The following is a 15,111-nucleotide window of genomic DNA, read 5'->3' on the forward strand; positions in this document are numbered from 1 at the left end:
TGCGGGAGGCTCTGGTTCGCATTAGCACCCCACGCCCCTGCGGGGGTCCCAGGCAGGCCTTGGGCTCCATCCAAAACGTGTCAGACTCCGCCGGGCCGTCCTAACGACTTATCTAACATGGAACATCAAATGGTTTGATCTGCCAATTAGGCGCCCCCAGAGCTGCTAACTGGAAGCAGATGGCTCTGTCCATCACGGGACGGGAAACGCGTGCGCCCCACGTCCCCGCCGCACGGGGCTCGCCCCGGGCCCCCCCGCGAACGGCCTCCTCGTGGGACGGCGGCAGGCTCAGCCTTGGCCCCGGCACCCAGAGGACTGGGGGGCGGGGGGCAGCGTGGGCCTCCGGGGAACCACCCCCAGGACCCCCTGTTCCCTGTGGGCCTCGAGGTCCGCTAGCTGTCCCCGTGGGGTGTCCCCGCCTTTATCAACCAGGTTGGTACTGCCACGGAGCTATGTCCAGGCGCAGGGGGTGCAAATGACCTCAGGGTGACCTTTGGCCTCTTTGGCGGCCCCCACCCGAGCCAGGCTCCCCGGCCTGCACCCTCCTCGTCTCCCCTGCGCAGCGGAGGCCCCGGGCCTGCGGCCGATTCCCGGCCCCTGCCCAAGGCCCCCTCAACCCCCCCTCCCCCCCACACACACCTTGATCCCCCAAATCCAAACCTTCACGCGGTGCCAGGCGCCCCGCCCATCGCCCCCACTGGGGGGCAGAGCAGAGCGAAGGGGCGGTGCCCCCTGCCGCGGGCTGGGTGACGAAGGAGCGAATGCACGCACGAGTGGACGCACGCCCGAGCACGCGCACGGCGCGTGAAGGAGCGAGCGAGCAGACGCACGCATGCGCCGTCGCTTCCTTCCGCTCTGAGCCCCTCCCCTTGTGGCTCTTCCGGTTCCCACCCCCCCCCCGCAGCCCCGCCCCCTCCCCGTGTCCCACCTCCGGGCCCGGTGTCCTCCTCGCTGTGTGGCCACCTTTGGGGGCCAGGTGGACGGAAGCCCCCGTGCACACGCACGCGTGGGGTTCACCATCTCCCGAGCAGGGAAACGGGGCGAGCCACGCACGGTGCGTGGCCTGGGATCCGTGTGAGGCCGGAAGGGAAAAGAAACCAGGGGAGGAGCCCTCCCCAAGACCATCTGGGAAGAGGAGCACTTGAACTGAGAGGGAGCTGTCTGTGCAAAGGCCCAGTGGCGGACTGGTGGCTTCCCCATCCCCCAGATCCCAGGCAGATCCCTGAAGTGTGGGCCTCCTCCCCTCACCCCCCCCACCCCACCCCTGGCCACAGCGCAGCCCCACCTCTGGGATGGGGGGGGGGGGCTCAGACAAATCACGTGACCTGGGCAGGAAAGGGCCTGGGCCTAGGCCTCCCTCCTCTCCACCCTGGGTCCACAGGGCCGTGGCGGTGAGTTCCTCAGACTGTCCTAGATCCGGAGTCCCAAGGCACTGGTGTGAAGGAACGAGGGGGAGGGGGGGATTCAGGCAGGGTGCAGTGGAGGCGCCCCTCCCCCTCCCCCTCCCGAGACCTGAATGCCCCAAGGCCCAAGCCAGAGCAAGCGGCGGTGCGGTGGGGCTGGGGACCGCTCGGAGGAAGGCGCCTTTCCTGGGGGTCGGTGCCTTGGGGCCTGACACGGAGCTGAACGCGGAAGGAGGCCCCGCACCCCGGCCCCGCAAGAGGCTGAGGTCTGAGGAGCCCGGTTCAAAGCCAGTCCAGGCAGGAAGAACCTGAGACTCATCTCCAGGGAACCGCGCTGGGGCTCAAGTGCTAGAGCGCTAGCCTCGAATGGAGAACGCGCAGGGAAAGGCAGGGGCAGGGACCACAACCGGCCCCAGGCCACGCAGCTGGAAGGGGGCAGAGCTGGGGTCGAAGCCCCCTGTCCTCCCCCTGGAAGCAAGGACGCTGGTGAGGCTTCCCATAGCGAGATCCCAGAAGCCGGGGGTATGTGAGCGATTCCAGAATGGGAAGGCGAGCGCGGCGAGATGAGCCCCAGGCAGCTCGGAAGGGTGCCCGCAGCCCCGCGTTCACACCCCAGCCCCCAGCACGACTCCCCATCCCCTCCCCGGGCCTCCACCGCGCCCGAGACCTGCCCGAGCCTGCAGGTGCTCAGCACGGCCGCCAGATGGCGACTGTAGGCTGCGAAATCAAGACTTCGTCCTCGAGACCACTAGGTACCCTTGGGTGGATTTGTTCTAGAAGAGGGTGGCAAAGGCTGGCAAAAGCGGCTCAAGGGAGAGAATCCATGGGTGGACGTGTGTGCGCGCGCACGCGCTCATCCTGGGCTTTGAACTCAGGGCCTGGACACTGTTCCTTCGCTTTTTCATTCAAGGCGAGCACTCTACCCCTTGAGCCACAGCTCCACTCCCTGTTTCCCGGTGATTCCTTGGAGATAAGCGTCCCACAGACTTTTCTGCCAGGGTTGGCTTCGAACTGCGATCCTCGGATCTAGCATTACAGTAGCTAGCATTACAGGTGTGAGCCACCGGCACCTGGCATATATTTTTTTTATCACAAAGTGGGTAATATAGCCAGGTTGCAGAAGAATGCCAAACAAGAAAGCAAGGTTGGGGGTGGGAGGGCAGGAGGGGACAGTGGGGGGGGGAGGGAAACACACGCATCCCCCGCCCTCACCTCCACCTCCCACACCCAGGGCTGGGCCCCCAGGGCTGGCGGGCAGGGGCTTAGTCCTTCCCCATGGTGTAGCCCTGGATCATACTGTTGAAGTAGGCAGGCGTGTTGCGTTCTGGGTAGAAGAGGATCAGGTAGCACTTGGGGCCGAAGTACCCGAGGCCGAGGGCCAGGAAGTTGAGCACGGTCACGAGGAGGTCCATGACGGTGACCAGCACCCCGTCGTGGACCGCCATGAAGGTGCAGAGCGAGACGGAGGAGGTGAAGGAGAAGGTCATGCACAGGGTGATGAACTTGGCTTCGTTGTAGCTGGTGGGCAGCGCCTTGCCCATGTAGGCGAAGCTGAAGCCCACCACCGAGAGCAGCATGTCCATGCTGGTGTTCAGCAGGAGGCCCAGGCGGTAGTTGGGGGTAACAGGAGACGATGGTGGTGCTGGGGTCTTCGGGGTCGGGGCGGCCCGTGGGGTGGACGGTGGGGCTGGCCAGCATGTTGCCGGCCACGATGGCCGCCTTCACCGCCGTCATGAGAGCCACAAACACGTAGGGCCCGCGGTAGCGGACCCAGAGGCCGTAGGCCCGCGGGAGGCGGCTGGCCATCTGGAAGATGCAGACGATCTGGAAGGAGCGCACGGCGACGCAGGAGATGCAGACGGTGAAGCAGAGGGTGAAGAAGGCCTGGCGCCAGAGGCAGGTGAGCGTGGTGGGCGGCCCCACGTAGATGGGCGCCATGCCGAAGGCCAGCAGCAGCGGCGCCAGCATCACGAAGCACATGGGGCCCCCCGCCGAGCGCACCGTGGGCGTCCGGAAGTGCCTCCAGAACAGGGCCAGGACGGCCAGCGTGCTGAGGAAGCCCAGGCCGGCCAGCACGGTCACGACGATGGCGGCCGCGTCCGGCCACGCCAGGAAGGCCAGCCGCCGCCGGAAGCAGGAGACGTCGTTCCGGTGCGACCACATGGCACTCGGGCAGGGCTGGCAGTCAAATTCGTCTGCAAAAGCCCACAGAGAACGCGTGTGGCGCCCACCCCCATTCCACAGGGGGGGGACACGGGGGGGGGGGGACGCTCGGCCCGGGTGAACTCCTCTGCCCAGGTCCCAAAGCCAGTGGGTTACAGAGCGGGATTTGAACCCGGATCTCCTAGACTGCCATCTCTCCTTCCTTCAGTGAGAGACATTCAAGCACTCCCTCGGGGAGTCCGTGTCATTAGCGCCGTTCTGAGCAAGGGTAACAGTGAAGGGGGAAGAGATGGGTGAAACCCCGGGCCCTGCCTGCAGACACCGACCAGCCATGGGCGAGGACCGCCGAAGAACGAACCTCCTGCAAACTCGCCCAGCCCCGGCGTCGGGCTCTGCCAGGCACAAGGCCCGGGCTAATGAGGAGGGAAGCGCCCGGCCACTCAGCTCTGAACCGCAGGCAGCACCAGTGTGCACAGGGAGGCCATGTCCCTGTTCTCCTGGAGTGTGTGTTGTTGGGGACAGATGGTCTTTCTCCCATTAAGGAGACATATCACACGCACCCACACATATACACGCGTACGCGCGCACATGCCCGTGCACACATGCATGCGTACGTGCGTGCACGCCCGTGCTTGTGTACCGAGCCACCACTGTGCTCCCACTGCACGGGGCACTTGGGGGAAGCGGGTGGGGGCCTGTGCCTGTCCCTGTCCCCAGAGCCTCCCACTGGGAGGGCCACTGTCCTGTGTCAGCCAGTGGACAGACGTTCTGCGGCCTGGCACATGGGCCATGGCTGTGTGTGGCAGGGACCGGGGAAAGCCCTCTGCCGGGGTCTGAGCTCCCTCCTCCCCCTGGCCCCCAACCAGCCTCCACACCACCACTGGGGAGCTACAGGAGGAACCAGGCCGGATCTTCCTTCTTGGGACACTGACAGCCCCTCAGGGAGACACCAGAGACCCTGCCAAAGGGGAGGAGCCTCCTGGAGAGCCAAGGGTGGGGTCAGCACAATGCACCTGGGGGGGGGGGGCGGGTAGAGTGGGGCCAAACAGGAGATGGGTGAGGGGGATGAGGCAAGGGATGGGGTGCAGTGTGGGCAGAGCATATGGGTGGGAGATGGGTGGGGTATGAGCTAGGGGTGGGATGTGCCAGGGGTAAGCAGAGGTGTGGGTGGGGCCTGGGAGGGGTGGGACCAGGGAGGGAGTGTGGGCAGGACCTTGAATGGAGTGGGTGGGGCCTGAGGATGGGTGGGGCGGGCAAGGCCTTGGATGAGGTGGGGCGGGGCCTGAGGGTGGGGTGGGTGGGGCCTGGGTGGAGCCTGGGGTGGGCGGGGCCTGGGTGGGTGTGCAGGGCATGGATGGGGTGGGATGGGACCTGGGGTGGGTGGGGCCTGAGTATGGGGTGGGTGGTGTCTGGAGGCGTGCAGGTGGAGCCTGGGTGGGTGGGCAGGGCCTTGGATGGGGTGGGGTGGGGCCTGAGGATGGGGTGGAGGGGGGACTGAGTGGAGCCTAGGGTGGTGGGCGGGGCCTGGGCGGGTGGGCAGGGCCTTGGATGGGGTGGAGGGTGGCCCGGGTGCAGCTTGGGGTGGGTGGGGCCTGGGCGGGTGGGCAGGGCCTTGGATGAGGTGGGGCGGGGCCTGAGGATGGGGTGGAGCTGGGTGGAGCCTGGGGTGGTGGGCGGGGCCTGGGCGGGTGCACAGGACCTTGGATGGGGTGGGGTGGGGCCTGAGGGTGGGGTGGGCGGGGCCTGGGGCAGGGAGGGTCCGGGAGCCAAACCTTTTGTTTGGTTGTAAAATGTGCCAGGCAGGCAATCCAGGCACTCGAAGCAGCAGGGATGGAGGCCTATGGCCTTCTTCATCTGCCCGAGCCGGCAGCTTTTGGAACACATAGACACGGGGACCTGGCGGGGAGGAAGACAAGAGTCTCTGAGCCCCAATTCCCGTTTTCAGGGAGCCCTACCAGCTCCGGCTAGCAGGATGGTCTGCCTGGGAGGAGGGCTGCTGGAGCTGACTCCACAAGGACCCTCTTAGTTTTGCCAGCCCACGGCCATTTCTGTTTCCCTCTGGTAAAAAGCACCCAGATGTTGAGAAAGAAATGGCCCCAAGCTGTGAGAGGACGAGCTGTGTGGACCCGGGGCAGACTGCACAACCTCTCTGTGCCCTCAGTATCCTAACCCACAAAGGAGGGCAGGTAGGGGGCTGAAGTCAGCCAGGGGCCTGGCACACACAGGTTCAGTAAAGAACTCTGTGGTCCAGGCTCCTGAGCCCCTCGATCCCCCTAGGAGCTGGAAAAGCCTGAACTCCACAGTGTTCAGTCCGTGGGGAAGGACAAGACCCCCATCTCTGCACCCCACATGGAGACACCCCCCCCCCGGCAGCCGTTGCTGGTGAGAAGGGTTCTAGCCCCTGCCCGCCCCGGGAGGGAGCTGACGCTGTTGTCGCCTGTGTGCCAGGTGATGTTGCTGATGTGCTCCAGCCGCTGCCGCCTCGGGGAGTAGAAGGCCACGCTCTTGAAGGGATTCTCGCTCAGGTCCCATCGCCACTGGACGATGTCCAGGTGCAGGGTCATGTCGCCGTGCGGGTCGAAGAAGATCTCGTTGTTCAGGAGGGTGAAGTTGACATCCCACAGCTCTCTGAGTAGCTGGAGGGGTCAAAGGGAAGGAAGTGGGCTGGCACCAGAGGCAGGGGCAGACCCGGACAGCTGCTGCCTCACTAGCCTCAGTTTCCACACCTGTGAGAGGGGGACAGGAAGTCATGGGAAAGCAGCCGTTCAGAGCCCCTCCCCCCGTGGCTCAGAGTGCTGGCTCAAGCATATTGGGGTGCACTGGGGCCTGACCTCAGCTCTGCTGTGTGCCTGGGATCTGTTGCTACCCTCTCTGAACCTGTTTCCTCTTCTGTCTTTTGGGTTCCACAGCCATACGGGGGTTAAAATTTTTTAGGGGTTTAGAACAGCACCTGAGAACTGCTCTCCGGCTCCTGAGTAGCTGGCATTCCACCTGTCCCCCGATGTTAGCTTGACCCCCCTCCCCACAGAGCCCAGAGCTCTTTGTCCTCCCAGAAGGCCAGCTGGGATGGATGGCTCCCTGGTTCTTTTCTGCCTCCCTACACTTTCTAGTCACTCCCCACCACCATTGCAACCACTCAAAAAGAAAGCTGGTGCTCACTACGACACATTCTAATGTGAGCATCTGAACTCCAGTCCCAGCACTGTCCTCAACTGACTGAGTGACCTTGGGCCAGTCACTGAACCCCCCTTTGCTGATCCCCAAAAGGGGTCCACTCTGCCACTAAACTTTCCCTCCACTGGACCTTGCTTTGGGGGCCCAGAGCTCACCTCAAGACCAAGAAGGACAGACGGCCAGAGGGTCGGGACCTGCTCAGTGGGTGAGGGCAGGGCTCTGCTCTGGTGGTCCCTGGCATTTACACAGGGTGCCAGGCCGAGGGCACTGGTCCCAGAAATGAATGGAAAGGGCACTGCCCGGGTGGTCAGCCTGAAGACGGACAGCAAGCTGCGGAGTCCCCTGTGCAGCGTGCCCTGCGTGGACCAAGGTCCCGCAGCAACCTGGCAAGTGCAGCAGAGCATGCTGGGACTCTGTCCCAGGAGTCCGAAAGCACAGTCCCTGGGGTTCTCCCACATGTGTGGGGACCCAGGGCCCCATTTCCCCCTCCTTGCCCAGCTCTACCCCACCTCAGAGCTGACTGAACGTCTACCCCACCACCCAGCTCACCTCCCCGGGGCCCTCGCTACTCGGGAGGCCGTGATCCAACCACCGTGGTCTGAACTCAGCCCACACAGGGAAATCCATGAGGCGCTCATCTCCAGTTAACTACCAAAAATCCAGAAGTGGAGCTGAGTTCACACACACAGGGCAACAGGTGCCCCACACTGCGCACAGCCCTCACCTGCCAGGGGTGGACGGGCCCCCGGGCGCACGAGGTCTGGTTGCAGCCCAGCAGCCGGTGCAGGGCGTGGGCCACGGCATAGACGGCCGCGTACACGCAGAACACCACGCGCTCCCCGGAGAGCGAGAGGACCTCTCCGTAGGAGGCGGTCTCCCCGTGGCAGGTGTCGCACTCCTGGTTGCAGGTGCCCCGCTGGCGGGGCTCGGGGCGGGCCGGGGGCCGGGGCCCGGCGAGGCGCAGGCGGAACTCGCTGAAGCCGGGCACCGGCACGCGCTGGACGGTCACGCCCAGGAAGGTGCCCGTGTGGCTCAGCCCGCTGAGCTTGTGCAGCTCGGGGTCGATGGCCCAGGACTCGGAGGCGATCCACACGGCCCCCGTGAGGTTCCACCGCAGCACAGCGAGGAAGAACTGGTGCAGGGCCAGCTCGGGCGAGAAGACGACCACGACGCGCGCCGTGGACCGCCGCAGCTTGTCCAGGATGGCGTCCAGCCGCGCGGGCGCGGGCGCGGGCGCGGGCGCGGGCAGCACCTCCTGGAAGGCGATGCAGATGTCGCTGCCGTTGAGCAGCCGCTGGCGCAGCAGCTGGCTGTTCTCCAGCCCGTAGTCGTCGTTGCTCAGCAGCACCACGATCCAGTTCCAGTGGAAGTGGAGCATCAGCTGCACCATGGCCTCCACGTGGTGGCTGGCGCTGGGCACCGAGCGCAGCGTGGCCGGGAAGTGCGCCTTGTCCCGCAGGCGGTCTGAGATGGCGCTGTAGGTGACCTGGAGGGCGGGGGGGGGGGGGGGGTGGGGTGGGGACACGGCTGAGGGCCGCCCTGCCCCAGGGGCGGGGCGGGGGCGGGGCAAGGGGAGGGGCCAGGACGCAGCCTGTCAGGGAGCCTCATGCAGGCCCAAGTGAACGCATCTCCACCGTCACCTATCTTGTAGCAACTTCCGGTGTGCTGACCCGCGAGCGCTCAGCTTAGTCTGCTCTCGCCTTTCCTTTCCTGTCTTCCACCGCTCTTTCCTTCCTTTCTCCCTCCCTGCCTTCCTTTCTTATGCCAGTACTGGGGCTGGAATTCGGGGCCTTGAGCTTGCTTCACTCGACCCCTTGGGCCATAGCTCTGCTTCCAGCTGTTTGGGGGGGGGGTTCATTGGAGATTAGAGACTCACGGGCTTTCCACCCAAGCTGACTCTGAAAGTCAGACCTCAGCCTCCTGAGTAGCTAGGGTGACAGGCGTGAGCCGCCAATGCCCACCTTGCGTGTGGTATTCACTGAGCACCTATTGGGTGTCCCTGAGCACGTCCCTTGCCCCGCCCCCCTCCGCATCAGCAGGCTCCTGAAGCAGCCTCGTGTCTTCTTCCCTGGGCCTCTCAGACTCCATGCTCTTTCCAACTCACTGGCTGTTCCATCTCTTCTGATGGAAGACCCCGGAACATCATGTCCCATCCTCACTTCTCTCCCCTCTCCCCTCCTTCCGGTGGCCATGCTAGCCAGCTTCCTGCTTTAAGTAGCGTTTCCGGCCAGCAACCCCTTGTCCTAGTCCTAGCCCAGATCTCTCTCCCCCACTCCAGACTGCCTGCCTCACATCTCCAAGTCGACACCCACGGTCACTAAGCCTTTTCTACCCATCACCTGCCCATCCGGGTTGATGGTCAACCCATCCTTCCTGTTCCTCAGGCCAAAACATTGACCCTTCTGTGTGTGTGTGTGTGTGTGTGTGTGTGTGTGTGTGTGTGTATCCCTTGTGCACCCCTCTAGGCCAGCCCCCTCCTCTCCCTGCCCTAGTCCAGCCACCACCATCCCTGGCCTGGCAGGGGACTCCGTCCTCCCCCACACCCATCCCCTTACCGTCTGCCGGCGCTGGGTACCCCATGCCTGCCAAGTCCCACAACTCCTCTAAGCAGAATTTACCAGCTCCTAGTGGCACCCAGGAAAAGGCCTTCGGTGGCCCCTAGGGGGCTCCACCGTGCACCCAGACCTTACTCCCCAATTGCCTCTCCTGCTCTCCACCCCCAGCCAGGTTCCACTCACTAATCCTAATCATCACACCAAGCACGTCCCGGCCCTTGCACTTGTGCACTTCTCACTGGCATGCTCCCCTCCTAGACGCCCTCATGGCTCCCTTACTCCCTCGCCCGCTTTCAGTCTCTGTCTAGTGGGCAGAAAGCCCTCCTAAGTACCCCACGAAAAATCTCCATCCCCTGCCCCCTGCCCTGCTCCACTTTGCCCGCGGAGACATTGACTTGTAACCCATCATGATCTATTCACACTCACGCTCTGCCCCTCCCTACACATGGAGAGGCTCCATGAGGGTAGCGGCTTGTGTGTGGCTGGTTCCCAACTGTACCCCCAGTACCTACAATACTTCCTGGCACACGGGACGTGCTCGAGACAGCTGGTTACTTGAATGAAAGGATGAATCCAGCCCCTGGCTAGGTGTTTGCATAAAAAGTATACATCTGGTACCAGTGGCTCGTACCTGTAATCCTAATTACTCAGGAGGCTGGGATCAGAGGGCCATGGTTCAAAGCCAGCCCAGGCAGAAAAAAAAAAATCTGTGAGACTCTTACCTCTAATTAACAACCCAAAAGCCAGAGGTGGAGCTGTGGCTCAAGTGGTAGAGGGCCAGCCTTGAGCAAAAAAGCTAAGGGACAGCATCCTGGCCCTGAGTTTAAGTCCCATTACTAGCAAACACACACTGAAAACAAAACAAAAAACTTAACACATCCTGAGCACCTACTATGTATCAGCCCCCACACTGAATGCTATACATAACTTCAGCAACAAGTCCAGTTATTGTAGCAACCTACTGTGTGCCAAGTCTCATACTCTGGCTGCTCTTTACATGGATACACTCCACGGGCTGGGCCCGTTCAGTCACGATGCCGATCATAACTACAACCACAATAGCCACACCGACAGAACTTCTTCAAGGACATCCAGAGAGGCAGACCTGGGCCAGACAACTGACACGATAACGTGGAGCCCTTTCCAAGGTGCCATTCCTGCGTATCGTGCTGTGCCATGGACCACCTACTGTGCACTGGAAACTCTGAGGTGCTGAACACATTGATCTGCAGGTGGTCTGGGAAGATCCCTCATCATCCTGCTTTATGGGTGGGGAAACTGAGGCTCAGAAGGCTTAAGTGGGTTGTCAAAGACTTCACAGTGGCTGAGAAGCAAGATACGTCCCTTATCAGTGCTCCCCAAGCTGGTGGGGTGTCCTGCCCCTGCGAGTCCCTCTCAGCACACTTATGGTTGTGGGGGGCAGGGAGGAGGGCTTGGAGCCCCCTGGGAAACAACCTGCCTCCTATCCCTGTCCCTTCTCCCAGGACCCAGAGGCTCACCTGGGGAAGGAGAAGCGCGGAAAGGAAGTTGGCCACCGTTCTGGTAGACTCAGAGTTGTCAGGACCAATGATGGCCACCACGCGCGGGACGTAGTTGCTGTAGTCCTTGAGGATGGGCAGGAGGTAGTCCTCCCGTGCCATCAGGTAGAGCACAGGCTGGATGTTGTTGAACATGTAGCAGATGTCCACGATCTCGTAGCCCAGCTGTACGCCGGGCAGCAGGCTGCTGTGGTTGTTGATCTCCTCCACAGCAAAGCGCATGGCCTGCATGAGGTTGTAGCCCAACACCTTCATGCTGAACCTGGATGAGCCAAATCCAGGACCAGAGCAGGGCCACAGTGAGGACCCGTGGGGATGCAGAGCCCACTGCCCTCCTTCCTGACACAGGAAGGATATTCAAGAAGATTCTACCACATTAACTACATTCTCATTGTTGTTTCTGTGACCACGTGGACAGTGTGATCCCATGACACCATCACTACATCCTGTGATCTCTACTGATGTCTGTCTGTGACCACCACCACCACCACAATGACCTCCATCACCCACCACAATGACCTCCATCACCCACCACAATGACCTCCATCACCCACCACAATGACCTCCATCACCCACCACGCTCATGTCTGCCCGTGACCACCACCACCGCCCACAATGACCATCACGACCACTGTCACCATCACCACCACCACCACATTTTTTTTTGCCATTTTATTATCATCATTATCACTGACATCAAGACTATCCACGTTGCCATTTCTGCCACAGCAAGGCCATCATGATCACGGGCATCAGGAAAGCCCACGCCAGGCCTGGTAGCATCGCTGGCAACACCACCTATACCTTAGTGCATTGCACGGTCAACCCTCTGTCTTTGACTCTCAAAGCGCTCCACCTCCTCTGAGTAAGGTCACTATTTGCTAATCCCAGGCTGGCTCTGGGGGCCCCATCTTCATGACTGCAAGAAGTTGGCCCACCCTCTCTCCAAATGACACTGTCATCCCAAGGAGCTGAGGGAGGGCTGAGGAGGGTGTCCCTCTAGTCCCAGAGCTGACACCACCCCCCAACCTACCCACCCAAGCCCTTGGAGTTCTCCAAGGGCTCCCCTCCAGAGGCTACTTCAGAAAACCACATCCGGCCTCTCAAAGGCGCAGTGCCTAGAGCCTAGACGGGGCTTGGCACAGACCCACTGGGGGTCTCCAAACTCTCTCCTGGGAGATGTGGCTGGCACTGGCTGGCCCACGTCTCGGTATTGTGGACCACCACCACTAAGGATGTCAGCACCATTGACTCTGAGAACCCCTGGGGGCCGCTGGCATTGGGGAGGGTGACAATGCGTGAAGAGTCCTGGGCCTGGCCTCCTAGGGACCACCACACCAGCTGCCACGCCCCTCCCGTGTCCCCCCCCCCCCACATCCAGTCACGCACCCACAGACTCACTTCTTGCAGGTGGGCACCTGCAGGATGTCAACGTGGGAAGTGCCCTTCATGTTGGCGTGGAGGGAAAAGAGCCCCCCCAGGAGGAAGTCCCCGGCCAGGTAGAAGTCCGAGTTCTCCGTGGGCTCTGCCAGGGCCCGCAGCAGGAGGAGCAGCAGACACAGCCTGCTTGCTCCTGGCCCCATTGTCCCGAACTGGCAGCACAGGGAGAGCCCCGGGCACCACACGAGGCCATTTGCACAGACATTTACATAGTGACAGCAGTGCCACTGGCGGGGGCAGGGGAGGAACCCAGGACAGGTGAGGAGCTTTGGAGGCCCTGGGGGGCAGGAAAGGAGGCCAGTACCAGGATATTTGGCAGTAAGGGCCCAGTGGGGCCCGGGGAGAGAGCAGCCCAGTGATGAAGCCACACCCAGCCTCTGCTGCTTCGTTGGGAGCGGGCTCCACCACCCTGGTACTTAACACTGCAGAAGTGAGCACCACAGGTCCTGCCAGGGGTCAAAGTAGGGTAGAAAAGACCCAGGGCACAGAGCCTGGCCACGTGGTAATGTGCACCCAGCACCCAGCCCACAGGGCATTCACTAAGCAAAAGCCACTATCATCCAGACTCAAATGTCACCTCAGTGCTCACCATCCGTCATCTCCTCTAAGACTCCTACCACTGGGGACTACATGAACCCCACCTCACAGACGAGAGAATGGAGACACTGGGAGGTTCAGGAGCTCACTCTGCATTGCACAACTAGCAGAGCAGGCATTAAAACCATCCAGGACAAGCCGGGCACCAATAATCCTATCTACTCAGGGAGGCTGAGATCCAAGGATCAAGGCTCAAAACCAGCCAGGGAAGGAAAGTCATGAGACTCCGATCTCCAATTAACCACCAAAAAGCTGGGAATGGAGCTGTGGCTCAAGTGGGTAGAGTGCTCGCCTTGAGCACAAATGCTCAGAGGCAGTGCCCAGGCCCCGAGTTCAAGCCTCAGGACCAACACTCACACACATCCACACATGTTGGGGTCAGCTGTACCTTTAAGGGGCCACAGCTGACCTCGGCCTGTCCCTCCCCTTCCTGTCTTTAACAGGAAGAGAAGGCCCTGTTCCTGGGGCTAGCACGTGTGCTATGGCGGAGGGGTACCCCAGGGGCCCATCCTTGGGGGGCTGGACCTCTGCCCACAAAGGAAGTCTCCTGACATCACTTGAGGGACAGCTCCTTGGGACCAATCAGGAGCCCCTCTCTTGTGCCCACCTTTGGGGTATATCTGAGGGGCTCCTCATTTGAATAAACAGAAGCCCTAGAGGTTTTCTCCAGGGGCCCACGCATCCGTGTCGTTCTTGGCGGTTTTGGGGCACCCTGCGACCATATGCCACTGAGGCTACCTGTGGCCATTGCTACCACGTGAGAGCAATAAAGGACCACCCAGGAAGGGGCGGACAAGCCCCTTCCCCCCCCCCAAGCGAGGGGAAGTTGAGAGAGAGAGAGAGCCCACAAATGGCGCCCAACGTGGGGCAGGATGCCCACGGGAAAAGCAATCTGGAGCTGTGGGTAGCCCTCGGGAAGGATGGGAGTGAGTACTCCGGAGCGTGTGGTACCTCCATCTAAGGCGATGGGGCAGAATCAATCCGCGTCCCAAGAGGCCAGATCGGATCATTGGCACTCGGACCAAGGGCCGAGGGAATTCTGCAGCCCGCGGAGATGGGCTCACAGCTTCGCGCCTCCGGGCGCCAGGCGGGGCGGCAGCGGCAGTGTAGCCCAGGGCCCCCCGCCCGGGACTTTTAAAGTTCCGACTAGGCAGCAGCCGCGCGCACTGGGCGCTGGCCTCCGGGGATGTGGGAACCAAGGCGGCGGCAGGAGCCACAGGGGCTCACGCCCCGGCAATGTTTGGGTCTCAGAGCGCGGACTGCGTGGAGCCTAGCGCGGGCGGCAATGTGTCTAGGGCGCGCTGGCGGCGACGTGCATAGAGCGCCGCTCCGGACCGCTGGCGCGGAGCCAGGGCTATGGGGGTGGGGGCGAAGGCAGCGATCGACAACCCGACCCGGAAAGCGGCGGTAGCAGGCATTGGGAGTCTATAGCATGCATCTGTGTGAGTCTGTGAGTGTTTCTGTTGACTGAGGAGAGGTTTCCTTTTGTTTTTATCAACCACGTGGTTCTATTATGGGCAAAATAATACCATTTGCCACTAGAATTCCAGAAAACTTACATGGCCAATTAAAAAAAAAAAAATCTAAGCATGCCTCAAAGCTTGTGCACAAGTATCTGTATGTCTGTTCGTGTGTGTTGGTAAAACATGGTTTCAAAGTTACTTGCCTTTTGACTACTAATTTAACTTTAATTCTTAATGTTAAACTGTTCTTTGCAGCCTGTGGGTGGAGTCACAGTGAACAGCCTGGAGGCAGGTGTGACTCTTATCACCAAACTCCAAGCCAAAAGAAAAAAAAAAAAAAAAAGGTTATTCTTTCTCTCCTGTGCTCTCATAAACTCTTTTTTTTGGCCAGTCCTGGGCCTTGGACTCAGGGCCTGAGCACTGTCCCTGGCTTCTTCCCGTTCAAGGCTAGCACTCTGCCACTTGAGCCACAGCACTGCTTCTGGCCGTTTTCTGTATATGTGGTGCTGGGGAATCGAACCTAGGGCCTCGTGTATCCGAGGCAGGCACTCTTGCCACTAGGCTATATCCCCAGCCCCTCTCATAAACTCTTTTAAGATCAAGGGACCAGAGTCATTTTGGAACAACTGCGCAAACCTCAATTTTCCTGACTCAGGATTAATGCTTTGCTTTATAGGATGCAGGTCGACGTGTGCTAGCTGCATGGACTGTGGCAGTCTGTGGCTACAGGAAGCTGACTCCACAGTCTGCTCCCAAACTGCCTTGGTTTTTTTTTTTT

At 61.3% G+C, this 15,111-nt stretch overlaps 1 protein-coding gene across 1 annotated transcript; it reads right to left on the bottom strand.

The window, feature by feature from the left end:
- Positions 1–2,557: 2,557 nt before the first annotated feature.
- Positions 2,558–13,091, bottom strand: Tas1r2 (taste 1 receptor member 2). The gene is given in 7 exon segments (XM_048349829.1): positions 2,558–3,025; positions 3,027–3,598; positions 5,339–5,462; positions 5,993–6,202; positions 7,465–8,226; positions 10,795–11,095; positions 12,235–13,091. Coding segments are annotated over 7 exon segments (2,511 nt in total). The 5' UTR covers positions 12,417–13,091; the 3' UTR covers positions 2,558–2,665.
- Between the last annotated feature and the right edge of the window lie 2,020 nt (positions 13,092–15,111).

This window comes from Perognathus longimembris, chromosome 7 (assembly GCF_023159225.1).
Source record: "Perognathus longimembris pacificus isolate PPM17 chromosome 7, ASM2315922v1, whole genome shotgun sequence".
Taxonomy (NCBI): Eukaryota; Metazoa; Chordata; class Mammalia; order Rodentia; family Heteromyidae; genus Perognathus; species Perognathus longimembris.